The 15,562-nt window shown below is 42.5% G+C and overlaps 2 protein-coding genes and 1 non-coding gene across 7 annotated transcripts; all 3 read right to left on the bottom strand.

The window, feature by feature from the left end:
* Positions 1-587: 587 nt before the first annotated feature.
* On the bottom strand, positions 588-5,292 carry LOC133918695 (zinc finger BED domain-containing protein RICESLEEPER 2-like). The gene is made up of 4 exons (XM_062362697.1): positions 5,016-5,292; positions 2,252-4,303; positions 2,098-2,168; positions 588-856 (listed from the first exon to the last, which is right to left on the bottom strand). The coding sequence occupies exons 2-3, from the start codon at positions 4,278-4,280 to the stop codon at positions 2,098-2,100; spliced, it is 2,100 nt and encodes a 699-aa protein (XP_062218681.1). The 5' UTR covers positions 4,281-4,303; positions 5,016-5,292; the 3' UTR covers positions 588-856.
* A 1,388-nt stretch (positions 5,293-6,680) lies between these two features.
* LOC133918665 (uncharacterized) lies at positions 6,681-12,265 on the bottom strand. 5 transcript variants are annotated; one of them, XM_062362662.1, is made up of 5 exons: positions 10,919-11,694; positions 10,653-10,795; positions 10,416-10,557; positions 9,444-10,238; positions 6,681-8,236 (listed from the first exon to the last, which is right to left on the bottom strand). In XM_062362662.1, the coding sequence occupies exons 3-5, from the start codon at positions 10,440-10,442 to the stop codon at positions 6,833-6,835; spliced, it is 2,226 nt and encodes a 741-aa protein (XP_062218646.1). In that variant the 5' UTR covers positions 10,443-10,557; positions 10,653-10,795; positions 10,919-11,694; the 3' UTR covers positions 6,681-6,832. The 5 variants fall into 5 exon arrangements, with proteins under 5 accessions (XP_062218646.1, XP_062218660.1, XP_062218670.1 ...); XM_062362676.1 differs by having other exon boundaries at positions 10,416-10,548; XM_062362686.1 differs by having other exon boundaries at positions 10,416-10,495.
* On the bottom strand, positions 8,781-8,844 carry LOC133891507 (small nucleolar RNA snoR101). The gene has a single exon (XR_009904234.1). It is a non-coding gene; the product is annotated as a small nucleolar RNA snoR101 (small nucleolar RNA).
* Positions 12,266-15,562: the final 3,297 nt, after the last annotated feature.

Genomic DNA, 15,562 nt, shown 5'->3' with positions numbered 1-15,562 from the left:
CCTTGGGAGGAAGCACGCGCGTATGCCGTAAGCGCGGCTGAAAATTATGCGGTATGCAGCGCATGTTTCGTGTTCATGGGTCTGCAGAACGAACACTGCCTCGGTTCAGCTAAGGGGCGGGGGTGTGCAGACGCTGTCGCACCGCGAGCTGTGACTTGGTTTGTTTAATTCGCCACCAGCAACAAACGGCACGGATTTGGTTCAAACCATACAAATTCTGAGAAGATACGGTACGAGAGTTCTAGGTTCTCTTGCGCCCTCTCGCCATGCCCTTTCCACATGTGTTTTTTACATGTTTCCACAGGTGTTGTTCTCTCCCTAGTTCGTTGCTGTAGGTTTATGCCAAGCTCAGTTGAGACATACTGCATCCTCTCCTGACAGGTAAGCTACAATGCTACTTCGATGTGATCATGTGGAATACCCAGTTAAATGTATGCCCACCTCAGGTTCCTCATAGACTTGGATAAGAGAAATCTGGTGCCATCTTTCATGTATTCAACCCAATATTGTCCAAGTGTCCAGTGGAAGCGCTCCAGCCATCCTGGGCATGCAAGGTTCATCCAGGATAGCACTTAGGATAACTACAATGATCTTGTGAAACCTCATGCAAATAGCTTAGCTGAGCAGCATAATACACATTAAGTCATGAATACAAGGCATACTGTTTTGAATGGTAGTAGACAGCTGGATAATGTTAGCCTTCTTCTTGGAGGTGACTCTAGGAATTCAATGTACAAATCAACATCTAGAACTAGAACGATGCATTTACAGGAGAGAACTGCTGGTTCTTGGACATAAATTATGTAGCTTTCACGCCTTCGGTCTTCCCAGAAGCCTTCTTTCAGAAAAGCCTAGCCTGGACATGTTAAATTGGTTAGATGTGATGAACTCATAATCCAACGGGAAGTGAAAAAAAAGGCAGGAAAAGAAGTTAATTATTTGATAATTTGGGTAATGTAAAGGCACTAGGAGAGTAGAGCCACAAAGAATAACACTGACACTCCATTGACAAGGTAAAACACACATATCTAAAGCATTACTACCATGGTGCTAAATAGTTCTAGACACAAAAGGTTTGCACTCTGGTAGATGAAAATGTACAGAAATGTATAGTGTGCATGTGTGTTTTCATGTGTGCATCTGTACAGTTTTCATTCTTAAATAATCTACAATTAGCACCCTAATATAATTTTACAGGCCCTGATACATTACATTAAGTTGGTTCAAATGCACAGCACAAAGTATCTAGAGTCCCGACAACACTATCATTGTATCGATTCAAGATTCACTACTGAGAACAAGAGGGCAGATTCAACAGTGTAAAATACACTGCTAATTAAATAATGTCATTACAAGGATAATCCTTGTAATGAAAAACATAATAGATCGTTTAACCTGATTTTTTACTGGTATGCTGAAAGAGACAGATAGTAAAGTAACTCAAGGAGGGTAAACAAAGTTGGCATCAAAACAATTGACTGAAATGACTAGTCCTGATGAGACTGAAGACATAGTAAAACTAGTTGGCTACAAGACATCAATAACTATGGTCTACAGGTCTCGGTTCCTGCAAATGGTGCTTCCAAATTCAAACAGCTAATAAAATCATTGGTATTTTTCATGCCGCCTCCACCATTAGTGACCATGCAGTACAAACATGAGTTTAACTGTATAATAGACATCCATAAGCAGTTTTACTGTGGCAACTGCTGTTATAATCATATAACTTTATTTATACATAATTTCCTGGTAAAACCTGTCAAGTGACTCGAACTGCCAATGCATACGATTTCTAGGTTGTTGGCATTTTATTCTCATCTGTTGAGAACATAAGCTAAGTATCGCTCAATAACAGCACTGTAGATTGTAGAACTACCATATTATTTAACACATTACTGCACCTAATGGATTTGTGCTTTAATGCCTTCTATAGTTTTTTTCACGCAGACAAACAAATGGCAAGAAAGTATAGAATAACCAGCTTCTGTCAACTTTTTCTTGCCAGAACATCTCGTTCATGCACATTTTCAACAAGGGCTAAGATAAAAGGATATTCAAAATAAACTGAAAGCGGTATAGTGCTTCTAATGTATTCACCTATTTTTGCACCACAATAAGTTTGTCACCACACGGTGCTTTGTCATCTGCATGACCACCAGAACCAGCAACTGCAGAAGCACAGGGGAAAGCAATCACTACTAAGTAAACATCAATCTTCACTAAGTAAGCATCCGGTAAGACTCGGTGATACCTTTGGTGTCCTCCCGTAACCAATCTTGTGCGCACACTAATCCCTGAACTGTTGAAGGGTCCATAGTACTGAGATACTCATTTAGTACACGGGCTTCACTGTCCAGAGGGACAATAGATACAGGGATAGCTAAAATATCACAAGCCATTTGAGAAAGTACAGGATACTTGGCAGCAAAGGACTTCCACCATCCAAGGATGTCGAAATTATCCTGATTTCCTTCTTTTTGACGATAGACTGCTTCCTCGAGATACATCTCCAAGTCAGACTTCAAGGATTGGCCTGATGATGTCTCCTGTATATACTGATCGAGTCCCCGTCGAGCATCAGATAATGTGATACGAGAGAAGGTCTTAGAATCATCTCCATTGCTGTACACAGAACCCATGCAAGAGCTACTGTTTCTAGAGTAACAGAGAACAGATGGATTCTTCCATGCATCTGATGATTGATGCTTGTAATCACTATACAGACTATGAAAGGTATTCTGAATGACATCTATCATTGTCTTTGCTGTAAATTGCTCATCAGCATAAATGAGCCTAAAAAAGTATTCCACGGACTTCATCTTGTAACGAGGATCAAGAATAGATGCAAATGCCATTACAGGCCTAGTAAGATCCCAGTAGCCCTCAAATTTAGAAAGCATTTGGCCAGCCACTTTGGCAACAACAGGAGATGGACTATTGCGCCAGGTTCTCAAAAGAACATGGATCTCACACATCTCGTTAAAATAGAGGTTTGCAGTGGGGTTTTCCACCGGAAACTTCTCCATAGCATGATAGACTACATCCAGTATTTCAGTGAGGGCTTTCACATCAGCCCAGTCATTAGCAGCCAGAAAAGAATCATAGTGCCCTTCCTGTTCTGCCAGGCGCACAAGCACATCATGATAGTAGCATGCAGACTCAAACATTAAGTAAGTGGATGGCCAATTATTAGGAGAATCAACAACTAACAGCTTTTGATCCATATGCAGCAGCTTCACAATATCCTGAAACTTTTGGAACCATTCAAACTTGACATAGTTAATCATCTTGCGGACTCTATCAGATATATCGGATGCCTGTTCCCAGCTTTCTTTGACAGTGAGATTTAGAATATGCGCACAAGAGCGTACGTGGAACAAATCTCCATTTAATAGAAGTCTCCTAGGCTGCAGAACTCTGAGAAGTTCTCTGACCACAATTTCACCACCATCGCAGTTGTCTAGTACAACAGAAGCTAGCTTTCTGTCAATACCCCAATTGTGCAACTTCTCTAGAATGAGACTAGCAATCTGATCAGCTGTAAAAGGTGCCTCCGTATGCACAAAGTTGAGAATTTTCTTCCAAACTTTCCACTCGTCATTGGCATGGTCAATGTAGTGGCAGGTCAAGCACAAGTAGTCCATCTGTGTATTTGATCGCCACATATCAACTGAGATGCTAACCCGGCACGGGGTCTTCAAGAGCGCATCCTGTAGCTTAAGCCTCTCACCTTCATATATTTCCATGCTATCAGCCCTCACTGTGTCATACGACACCATCCTAAACTGAGGCTGGAGGTTCTTGACAAACTTTTGGAAGCCCACATCATCCACTATTGAAAACCGGTAGCCATGCTGGACAATCATGCGCACAAGGTCTCGGCGACTGAGTTCTTGATCGAAGTGTGTGCCCTCGTTGTCAGGGTCCTCGCCCGAGGCGTGGCCATCACCAGACCGCCCATCAGTGGAAGTTTTGTTGTGGAGAATACGGCGCACAACAAGCTTCCGGCGCTTACCAGCACGGCGTGTGGAGGTGGTGGTGCAGATTGCAAGGTGGTTGCGCAGGTGAGTGGTGCCTGACCGGCTAGTTGCTGTGAGCTGCTTCTTGCAGTGGTTACAGACAGCGATGCAGTTGCCATCGGCACGTCGCTCCTTCGTGAAGTCCTGCCAAACCGCAGACCGCAATTTGCGCGCCCGGGGATTGTGAACCACGGGCACAGGCACCATTGCATTGCTCACTGAGCCGGCAATAGGCAGTTCCATTGCTGTTGGCTCAAGCATGCTATCGCGTAATTGATCACGCACTGCAGCACATCAACAAGTGCAATAGTGCATCATATAACGCTGGTAATAATATTAGATAACAACAATACAGCCATAGGAGTGGGGGGGAGGGGGGAGGAAAAGGCTTTCAATCTTCTCCCATTTCCAGAAACAAAAGGGTAACAAACACAAAAACTAAATACTATCTGCATATATTCAACTATACCTTCGTCTCAGAAACTGAAAAGCGATTGATAAACTTTCACCCATAATCAGACAAAAATCTCGCCAAGGTCTCTCCTAGCTTAAAGACTACAAAGGTAACTTCAATGCATGCGCAACAAGTTCGCAGGAACTGCTCATGTGCTAAGCAAGCACACACACTACTGAACGTCTCTGACATCGCAGAGATACCACTAAAATTTGGCGAGAAATGCAAGCTGCCGTGAAGCTCGGTAGAAGAGACATACAAGAGAACCTTCACCAAATCTCCCTTACAAATCCTGCGCAGATCCCCAATCCCTCGAAACTACGATACAATCAGCTGCAACAAGCAAACGATCTCGCAAAACCCCCGCCGAATCTGAGCCCAGCGGGGTCCAATCCCCCACGCTGGAACAGGCAAACCTCCGGAATCGGGCATGGGATAGCTCCTCAAACGCGCCTTTTAGTTATGGTTTATGGCCCGGGTAAGCGGATCCGATAAGGAGGGACAGGAGGGAGGAGGGGACAGACGGGGCGCGGGAGACTGACCTCGTCCGCGGCGGCCGGCGGCGAGCGGTGGTGGGCCGGGGCCGTGGGGAAGGGACCCGCAACCCGATCCGGCGGGGGCTTAGCAGATCGGAGCCGGGGCGCGACGCGTGGGTTGCGAGTTGCGACCCATTTGCGCGTGAGGGGTCGTGGTTTTGTCGCCGCGGTGGGTTTCGGGTCCGCGCCTGCAAGATGGACGGCTGCGATGCGGTGCGGGGGACGGGAATAGGGGTCGGTGGTAGGAGGGTGAGGCGGAGGTGAAGAAAACGGAATCCACGCCCGTGGTGGATGCGTCTGGTTGGATCGGATCCAGATGGATGCGTCTCATTGGATCGGATGTCTTAACTTGCTTTTCTTTGTGTAGTTAATTGAGTTTATTCGCGCACTAACAATTTCGGGATACGCTACCCCGCATCCTAAATAGAGACAGTGTTCCCTAAAAAAGCAAGCAAACAAACGTGTTTGTTTAAATTGGCGGATTTGATATCGACTATTCCCCCATTTCGCTATACTTGTTGGTGTGTACCATTGCGTACAGAAGAAAAAAAATTAAAATAAAATGCAAAACTATGTTAAAGAGACATGGTACATCTGGATAATACCCCAAACTAGCTGCCCATTGTTTCGTTTCGAACTAGCAAACTAACTACCTTTATTGGTCAGTGTAAAGATATCAAAATTAGTCGTATTTATTGGGTTAGTCTGAGGTATGATATTATAGGCACGGTTCAGATACGGCACAGTCCGAGTTGAGACGGACCGGATCGGCACAGCACGAGGCCACGGACCGTGCCTAGGCCGAGCGCGCGGCACGACTCGACCGAGTCGGGCCGGCACGGGCACGGCCCAGCCCAGGTCGACACGGGCCCAGCACGATCTGGCTCGGCATGCATAAGTCCAGTTATTTTCTATTTTTTTATATATTTTTAATTTATAGTTATTTATTATCTATTTTTTATATATTTTTAATTTATAGTTATTTATTATCTATTTTTTATATATATTTCTAATTTTGTAGTTATTTTTTTACGTTTTCTGACTGACTGTGCCAACAGGTCGCCTGTGGCATCGTGCCCGGACCAGTTCGGCACGACACGGTGACCGACGGACCGTGCCGTGGACCGAGTAGGAGGCACGCGGGTCGGCACGGTACGACCCGTTACAGTAGCTGGGCCGTTCGAAAAATACCGTAGCCGGACCGTGTCGAGTCAGGCTCGTGCCGAACCGACCCGAATGATCTATTTGACCATCTCTAGATTAGTGCATACGTGCATGCATATCTTTATATCCTTTCCAGATATATGCGTGTGTATACGCATATATACGCGCAATCTTTGGTTAAATGGAGGGAGTAGCAAAACTCGACAGTTTTTGTAAAAAGATGCACTCGTCAATTTCCTGATACGTGGAAGTCCAAACCTGAAACTACTGAATTCGCAGCTGAATGACTGATAAACATCGCGGTCTCAGCTAAAGGCTTGATAAAACTCCAGTGAACAAAAGTTTACGTACGCAACTACTGAATCCATGCCCGTGATGCTCAGCTTGATAAAACTCAGCTACCAGGCCACAGTCGAAAAAAAGTAGCAGAATCATACTAGCTTACGCTTGCAGCTGAAATATCAGCGTGTGAAAATAGGGGACGCGAATAAGCAAGCAGATCACAGATTCAAATAAAATGGCCGTTTCAGCGCATAGTAGGATCATTTTTCCACTAAAAAATAGTAGGAACGAATTTGAATAATACATAAGTGGACAGTACCAATTGGTTACCAAACAGAGCACTGCGTTACAAACATTACATTGTTGTGCACAAGTTATTACAGTGTCTCTAATAACATCGCTCGGATTTTTGCTCTCAGCTCACTCGGCACTTCAGTTGTCGCCTCTGAAGATTGGGCGGTGTCACCAGGAGGCCTCTCTGATACAAACTTAATATTTGATGTGCTTGGGGAAGCTGCTGAGCGACCTAGAGTTTGTTCACTCTGATCTCGGTCATACTCATGCTTCCTTTCCGTGGAGCGATGATCCCTCCGGTGCCTCCGTGACCTCCTATGCTTGTCATCATCAGAGTATTGTTCGTCGTCCCTATGCCGATGCCTCGACTTGGAACTCCGATGCTCATGTTCATCTTCTGAAGAGCCATGTCGGCGCCTATAATGCCTGGATTCCAGGTCACTGGAGTGACTCTTATGCTTATGCTTGTGTACATCCTTACTATGGCTTCTTGAATGCTCTGATCGGTGCCTCTTCCTCAAGTGCTTGTAGCTTTCCTCTGAATCATCCTTCTCATCGGACTCTGGGTGATGCTTTCTGTACTTCCTCACCCTGTTCAGTTCATTATCAGAGTCTTTCTCCTGCTTTGTTGCAATTGAACCTTCCTGTTCAAACGGCGCAGAGCTATCTTCACGTTCCTTAGCCGCAGGTTGCAGATAAGGTGAAGAGACATTCATATCAGCAGGAGAGGCCTTGGTAGGTTCATTGGTTGGATCAGTTCCTATAGCCAAATCGTTCATCTTGTTGCCTCCACTCTTAATAATTGCAGCAAACATCTTCGCACGCCGAAGCCTCTCAGCTTTCAGCTTCTGCTCCTTCGTCATTGAAGCTTCAGAAGAATCTGCCTCTTTGGAGGCCGCAACAGCAGCAGCTTTTGCAATAGTGTTTGTGATCCAATCATCATCAATAATTCCAGTACCTTCCTTTTTTAGCTGTCCACTACTTGTAAGTGAAGTATCTGCCTCACTATTTGAAGTGTGTTCGGGCTTTGCATCTTGGTCCTGTAAAGATGAGAAACTTCCAAAGCTGGAACTATGATCATTACTCCCTCGGGTGTGAACATCGTCTCTCATTTTTTTTAGGGTGTTACGTGAGTCATTGGCAGGACCCAGTCCACGTGTAGCTGCCATTACAATAGCAGCAGCTTCATCTGCAGTGACCTTCCGAGGAGGTTCCTTCTTGACCCCACCAACAACCATCTGGAACTTACCCTTGCCTTGCTGGTCATACAGCTGCTTCTCTGATGGCTTTGCTAAGCTTCTCTCAGAAACAGTGGAGTCCATGCCAGCAGTTGGCCATGCCTTGCTTATGGTTCCTTCCTTGCTACGACTGCTGTCTTGGTGCTCCAACAAGCTTCTTCTATCCTTCCGCTCCAATGAGCTTCTTCTGTCCTTGCACATGGAAGAACTTCTGTCCTTGCGCTCAGAACTTCTGCCGCGAAACTTGGACTGCAAAATCAATAAATTTTTTGACAGTGTGCAGTTAAAATTTACCATGGAATACTAGCCAAAAGGGGACCAAAATACTCCCTAAATAAACAGTCTTGTAAAATTCAGTGTTTGTATTTGGAACAAAGGATTTTTTTTTAATCCTGCGTGAACTGAACCATTTCTAGTAAATTTTCTGCATTCCAAACGGAGCCCAACTTTACAAGCGGCACAATCTAGCATTTCCCAGGGCATGAAAGAGAGGCACTAACAATTCGGAACAAATCATGCTCTGTGTATTCAGGCCATTCTCCACAAGAGAAGCACCTAATACGAGCTAAAAAAAAATCATTAAAAATGGATACTATAATTTAGGATAAGAAATGCATATAACAAATAGATGTACAAAAGCAACAATTAAACAAAAGAACTGATTCAAGTAACATACAAAATGCTATCAGTAAATCAAGTGCAAGAAGATCAAGAACCTTTCCAAAATAAGAAGGAAATACTTTTAGTAGTGACTGGGAATATCACCAGAAACAGAAGGAGAAAAGGTAAGAAGTGCATCAGTGATTGATAATTTCCACATACGAACTTACCTGAAGTTCAGAGATCAAGTGTAAGACATCATGTGCATTTCAGAACAAAAAAACACAAGCGGCATAATTAAAGTCGACAGCATTTGGAACAACAGAAGAGAAACACATCTCACATTTAAAGATTTCAATTTTTTAAGCATCCCGGAGGAAAAATGACAGCCAGTTGCTGGACAAAAGGAGCAACACTAGAATAAAAGCTGTAAAGCACAACTATTGTGAATTTTAAAACCACATTTGGAGTCCTCAAGAAGGATATAAAAAGACTCAGCTTAGAAAAAAATAGTAACTGAAGCGATAAGACAATTCTTAAGCAACAAGAAAGAAGCTCGATGAATGAAGAGCCATCATTTCGTCATTACAAAATTCCTATAAATTATGTGAACATATCTAGTGGTAGAAAGCTCAATCAGTTTTAGATATTTCTGATTAAATAACTGTTCAATAAACAATTGAAAGGTGTGAAGATCTGACAAATATTTAGCAAAATAAAACTATCAAAGAGGTGAGGGTAAAGGCATGGAATATATGTCACAGTCTATTTTAAGAGACTAAATTCTTTTGGCTTCTACAAAATAGTAACAGAAAAAGAAAATCTTATAAGCTTAAAAACAAGTGACTCAAGCTACCTCTTGGGTTTCCTGGAGAATCTTGAGATAATACGTGTAATATGGATTTGATGACAGAAGAAATGGAAACCTCCCTGTTGTCCTGTCTTGCTCTATGAGTTTTTCTTCAAATTCCTTTCCATTTGTGATAATGAACTCAACTATTTTCTCCATTGTGCGCTTCAAGAAAGATGGTGGTTCCAGGATCATTTCTTTTATTTCAGACAAGCATGAATTGGAGTTTTCTGATTTGTCAGTAGTTGATGCTGTAATTGTGTGTTTAACCTTTTCCCGATGAGCAGAAACAATATTGTTCCCAGTAAGCATTGGATTCTTCTTTGCCAAAGTCGGTTTGCCCTTAACAGCAGTAGCACCTGCTGTCACTGTCCCATCTTTCCCTACTTTATCATCACATACACTGGATGAAGATTTTCCATGGCCCTGCACATCAGGGGATGTGTTACTTCCAGGATCTATGCCTTTTGAACTAGCCGAAAGAGTGCCTTCATCCTCATCTCCTGAGTCATACGCGGTCCCAAGCAATGATAAAGCCCCGCTAGTTGAGGCATGCTCACTTTCATTGTTGACAGTTCTGTTGCCTTTGTTTCTGTCAACAGCATCTGCACTATCTTTCAGCAGTTGAGGATGATCAACAAGGTACCGGAAGTAGCTGTGGAGATGATGATCAGGCATCAAGAATCCAAATGTTGGATTACTTCCCTGCTTAATCCTTAACACAATCTCTGACTGTCCCCCATGCTCACTGACAAATAAAGCTGTTCTTGCAATTATCTGATGCACCTTCTCAGAAGGAGGCTGCAAATTAAAAGACATAGGGGGAAAAGCACTGTCTCAGTAATGGTCAGAGAGCACAAAAGCACAAGATTATGTCTAAACAGAAGAATTGATATAAAAACTGGTATATCGTAGAACAACCATCCCATTTCAATGCTTATTTTGTTATATGTAGCATTTGAATCATTCTAATCCCACCTGCCTGTTCCTTACGTCAAGATGCATTGCAAGGAAACAATGTGCATCACTAGTAGGAACCTCATCTCTGCTCCAACCATCTGAAATAGGCACTTAATCCTTAGAAGAACAAATGCACCTTGGACAATTATTGCTGGATCAACTGAAGAAGATCAATAGAAGTGTATAAAGAAATAAACTTCTACCATATCTGGAAAAGAATAAGTTGAGTGAGAAGTCAAAGCCTTGTATACTAACCAGCTTATTCAACAAGCTTTCTGGCACATGAAATGATGGGCGATAATACGAGCTCAAAGTATTTGGATCGTCTGAACCAGCAGAACTCCCATATGAGAAATGGACAGCATTATAATCAGCATGTCCAGTATCTGTCCTGTTTCCTGCATAAGCAAAAGATGTCAGCGAAAGGATTGTTACACAATAAGCAACAATGTTCAGGAATGGGGAAGAAAACATGCAGGCGCAAAGTTACATCTTATGAGCAATAGAAGAAAGTCTCTTACTTGAACTGATTAAAGATGCTCATCAACTAAAATCAAAGTATCCTTCCTGCAATCTTGCAAAAATATAATGGGAAAAATATATATATATATGGGTTCAATTAGCACTTTTATACTTGTGCCAGTTTTTTTATAGGTAAAAGTGTAAAACTCCACATTTTACGAACTCCTTTTGCTTGCAAGAAAACAGTTGCTACAGGAACTCTACAGATATTATTTAGAATATGCAGCTAACAGAAAGATTTAAGCAGCTGAGATCCATACACGTGATATGTTTAACATATTGAACAATAAAACTCTGAACGAACAGATCCAACACTTGTAGGTCACCTAAGGCTAACACCTTCCTACTGCAGTTTAACCCTCATGTTTTGTACCAACAGGGCACAGATTGGAACCTACTATTCCAAACCATAAAATATTGAATCTTCTTGAGGCTTCATTCAGGTGGGTTGTAATGGTAGGATTTCAACTCGCAGAAACCACAATAAAATATAAACCAAGTCAAAGTTAATTATCAAATCACAGAATTAGGACGTAAAGATTATCTAGATCACGAGTCATACACGTTCTTAAGATTCTACAGATATTCCTGAACTGAAATCTCAACAACACAATGTGTGCCACCACAGTTCCTACTTGAATCACGACCAATATAGTTCGATATTCTACAGAAAATCCATTTTATTGCATCAAGGACAGATGGAAAACTTAAGATCTCCAGCTTCTACAAGGCGCGATAGTTCTAAGCGTGCAGAACCACACTTGAAATGCTAGAACAGTGCACACTTGAGGTCAAATCGGCCAAATACACAACGAAGGGTAAGAGAGTGGTGCAAAATACAATATGATGAGAGTAAAGTCGGGCGCAAAGGAGAAAATATTTATACCTGAGGAGGGCGCATCTTGGGTGCCCTCGTCTTCACCGCCGCCGTCGTCGGCGGGGAGGTCGAGGAAGCGCTCGCGATCGAGCTCGGCCTCGGAGACGCCGTCGGGGGAGGGGGCGGATAGGAGGGCCGCGGAGTAGGCGCGGCGCGGGCGAGGGGGCACGCGGTCGAGGAGGTGGCGGACGTCGTAGCGGTCGAGGAGGAGGTCCGCCGCGCCGATAGCCACCCAGCGGACGAGGGAGCCGCCGGGGTTGACGACCTCCGCCGTCGCGTCGTCGTCGAACAGCAGGGCGTGGCGCCCCACGACCTCCAGATCCATGGCTGAGGCGATGCCCTCAACTATCCGCCTCCGGTTCGGTCGTTTCCCGCTCGGCGGCGAGCTCGGGAGTCGGGAGCTCGGCGGAGCTCCTTTCTAGGGTTTTGACAAGCGGAAGATGAGATTGGGGCATTCCAGGTTCGGGCACCAACCTTTTTGCATGAGACCCCCTGTAGTTTTCCAAGAATAGTAAATGGCCCATCGGGGGATTAGAAAAGTATGCCAGCCCGGCCCAGTTCACACGAACCAGCCCAAAACATGCGTAGGAAGGCGCGGCTTATCACGTGGCAACAACATTTCGATTTTTTATTTTTATATTTCTTAAATAAAAAATTGCTAATATACACATCGGTTTTGAAATATTGCAGAGTTAGACTCCTGTCGCCCTCCTAAGTCATATTTTTTTAAATTTTTTTGGAGAGCTAGATGATATCATAGAGCTTTTTTTCAAAATTTTAATGACTATTTAAAAGTATTGAAATGTAATATTTTTTATTTTTAAACCCTGTCGCCTTTCCATGTGCGACATGAACTGTAATTTTTCAAAATAGCCTTATATAGGCGTGTTTGATACAGTTTCATTTAGGTTTTTCAGTTCTGCATAGAAATTCACGATAGCGCAGATTTACTATAGAGTTGAGGCTGACAATAAAGATATTTAACTGCATGGTGGTTTTAGATCTAGAAATACTACGTTTTTGAAGGAACCATCGATGATACTTATAGTGTTACATGTACACTGTTTTGCATATATATAAGTATTTGTGATTGCTTGATTGTACTAAATACGATATATATAATTTTTGTGAGTATTTTAATGTAAAAAATATTATTTTTCCCAAAAATTATAATCATAAAATATAAGTGATCAGTCGATTACAAATATTACAACGTTTATAGATACTCACGGAGCCCATTGGCCACCGATACCTCGCCCAGTTCAGAGCAAGGGGAATTCACTTGGGATTCCATCCCCATAGTAATGACGCTGTGAACATTCTAGTACTGTTCTCAACGGAGATAAATGGGGTGTCGACTCATCAGCCATGCTATGAAATTGCATCACTGGTGAGGTTCCACTGGCAGTGGTGTCCATCGGGCGCTGCATGATTCTTGCAGTGCAGATCAAAAAACAAATGGCAGCTAGACAGTTAGACACGTTTGAGAATCAGATTGAGCAGCATACCAACTTCACAGTTAAGTGAAAGTGCACGGAGGTTCAAAAAGAAGTTACACAAACTGGAAGGAATACATCTACAACAACAAATAATTAGAAGACCACATTCACAGTTCCGATTCTTCAAAGTTGTTGTTTACAATAGACAGACACCCAATTATAACTCGGGAGATTTCAGTACTCGACACCCAATTCAGCAACTCCTCCGGAAGCTATCTAAATAGTATTTTAATTAATTATTAAAATATTTTTTAATCATAACCTCAATAATTAATTGAAATACTATCGTGATAGTCTCGGCACGTGTTTTATACCAAGATCGGAACACATATCTTTTTAACCAATAACATCATAACAAAACTTAAAAACGTGTAATTAACATTATATTACAAGTTCTTAAGTATTCAACTATTTACAATAATTTACATAAAAGATTAGATCAACTACGTAGCAGAAATAAAACTATAGAATAAAAAAGAATGGAGCCACGTGCCCTTAGCCTCTACCTTAAAAGCTTTGCCACTGAGAGTAATTACGTACTCAGGTCCGTCACCAATATCGGCAGGTGTGAAATAGTCAAACACCGTCTCTTCCTTACCAGCAAAACTTGAAAAAGCAACATAAGTACGAGATACTCGCAAAACTTAATTCATATAGAGTATATATAATTGTCCGACTCCAAAGATTATACATTGAGCTATTAGTAAGAAAAGACCATAAGTTTATGTAAATTCATATACGTAAGCAACTTAGAGATATATGTGTAAGTACCTATACTTAACCAAACAAATCTTTTCAAACCTGTAAACAGCATGAACGTAAATGTAAATGAAACCAGCTCATGTAAAGAATGACTATTGACAACCATGCCCAACAAAACCATACTAATCATTCCATATTCGTGACTCTACAACATATGCAAATAGATATAAGCATGCTTATGACCGAGAGCGCAACAATTCAAATTATTTTTACACCTTGCAGGGATATAACTTTACCTACATAACATGAGGATCATACGGCTTGAGTGACCACACATACCCACCTAAGAGGTACCAATGTCAACCTTTCTCATACCCGGAATCACCCATTTAGGAATGTCAATAGAGACCCGATCTCCGATTCCCCGCAACACCCCTAACACCGCTCACATCTTGCCTTAACCTCATCACTCATCCAACCATTAATATCATAATCAATATTTGTAAATAATAAGTAAGCCCTAAGCTTGTGAACAACGGATGAACCATTGCTCGACTTCTACCGAGAACCTATGTAGCGCTAAGCATTTCGAACGACTCTTAAGTTAGACATCGACAATGTTATTAAATCTACAAGGATATGAATAATCAACAACTCAAGGTAGAGGTAATGCATCGATATAGGTTCTACCCATAGACGTCCGACATCGACTCACTATACATGCAAACTTACATAAAGCATAACTTATCAATTTAGACTCTACAATTCAATCAAAGAGTGTAATATGCTTAGATACTTATCTTATTGCTCTGGAGTTTGCTTGATACTTCTCGCACAACACTCGCAAAACTCCGGAAAGTTGGTGTCGCCTTCACTTGCTTGGATTCTCAATGCAATGCTCTCTAAACGGAATAAGAATGCATTGTATATATAGTAAACAATGGAAACATATGCACATGATGCATGCTTGAATAATACTAAAGCGTTGTGCTTCAAAAACATTTGCAAAAGATTGCTAACTGATTAGGGTTTTGAAGTTTGAAATCCCGGATAAGCTAACCTAAATCCATCTAGCTTTCAGAGGCTGACGATCAGACCAATATTGAATTGGCGGTCAAACCACCGACGTGCAGAAAGTTTTGGTCTCTAGCGGTTTGACCGCAGGCATACTAGCAGTTAGACTGTTGTATGGCGATCAGACCGTCCCTAGTGGCGGTCTGACCCCTATATAGGGTTTTCAATTCGAATTCTCCAGCCCTAACTGGTAGTCAAACTGAACCTATCGGTGGTTAGACCGCCAGACCTTGTTGGCAGCGCCTTTTCAGGGTCGCGGGTAAGGACTTTGGCGAAACCTTTGACAACAAAGGGTACCAAAATGCTCTACGAAACTAGTAGAGTGCTTATAAAGTGATTTGGACAATATTCACTGAGTTAAACTCAAGTTACCCATGGATTGGATCTAGGCTAGGTTGAACTTAGGTCTAAACTACATGAGGCTAGAATCAAGCTCAGAAACAACGGGGAAACACTAGGGGGTGCCTTATCTTAGTATATGGTAGCTTTCT

The sequence above is a fragment of the Phragmites australis genome, chromosome 1, assembly GCF_958298935.1.
Source record: "Phragmites australis chromosome 1, lpPhrAust1.1, whole genome shotgun sequence".
Lineage (NCBI taxonomy): Eukaryota > Viridiplantae > Streptophyta > Magnoliopsida > Poales > Poaceae > Phragmites > Phragmites australis.
The sequence above is the reverse complement of the archived record's forward strand: the minus strand, read 5'-3'. Positions and strand labels throughout refer to the sequence as shown.

Excerpts from the sequence above, each read along its gene's own strand:
- LOC133918695 (XM_062362697.1), bottom strand. The coding sequence starts at position 4,280 with ATGCTTGAGCCAACAGCAATGGAACTGCCTATTGCCGGCTCAGTGAGC. Across the intron at positions 2,169-2,251 it reads GTTACGGGAGGACACCAAAG|TTGCTGGTTCTGGTGGTCAT; the intron begins GTATCACCGAGT and ends GTGCTTCTGCAG.
- LOC133918665 (XM_062362654.1), bottom strand. The coding sequence starts at position 12,121 with ATGGATCTGGAGGTCGTGGGGCGCCACGCCCTGCTGTTCGACGACGAC. Across the intron at positions 10,796-11,805 it reads CCAAGATGCGCCCTCCTCAG|GAAACAGGACAGATACTGGA; the intron begins GTATAAATATTT and ends TTGCTTATGCAG. Across the intron at positions 10,239-10,652 it reads AAAGCTTGTTGAATAAGCTG|CCTCCTTCTGAGAAGGTGCA; the intron begins GTTAGTATACAA and ends TTTAATTTGCAG.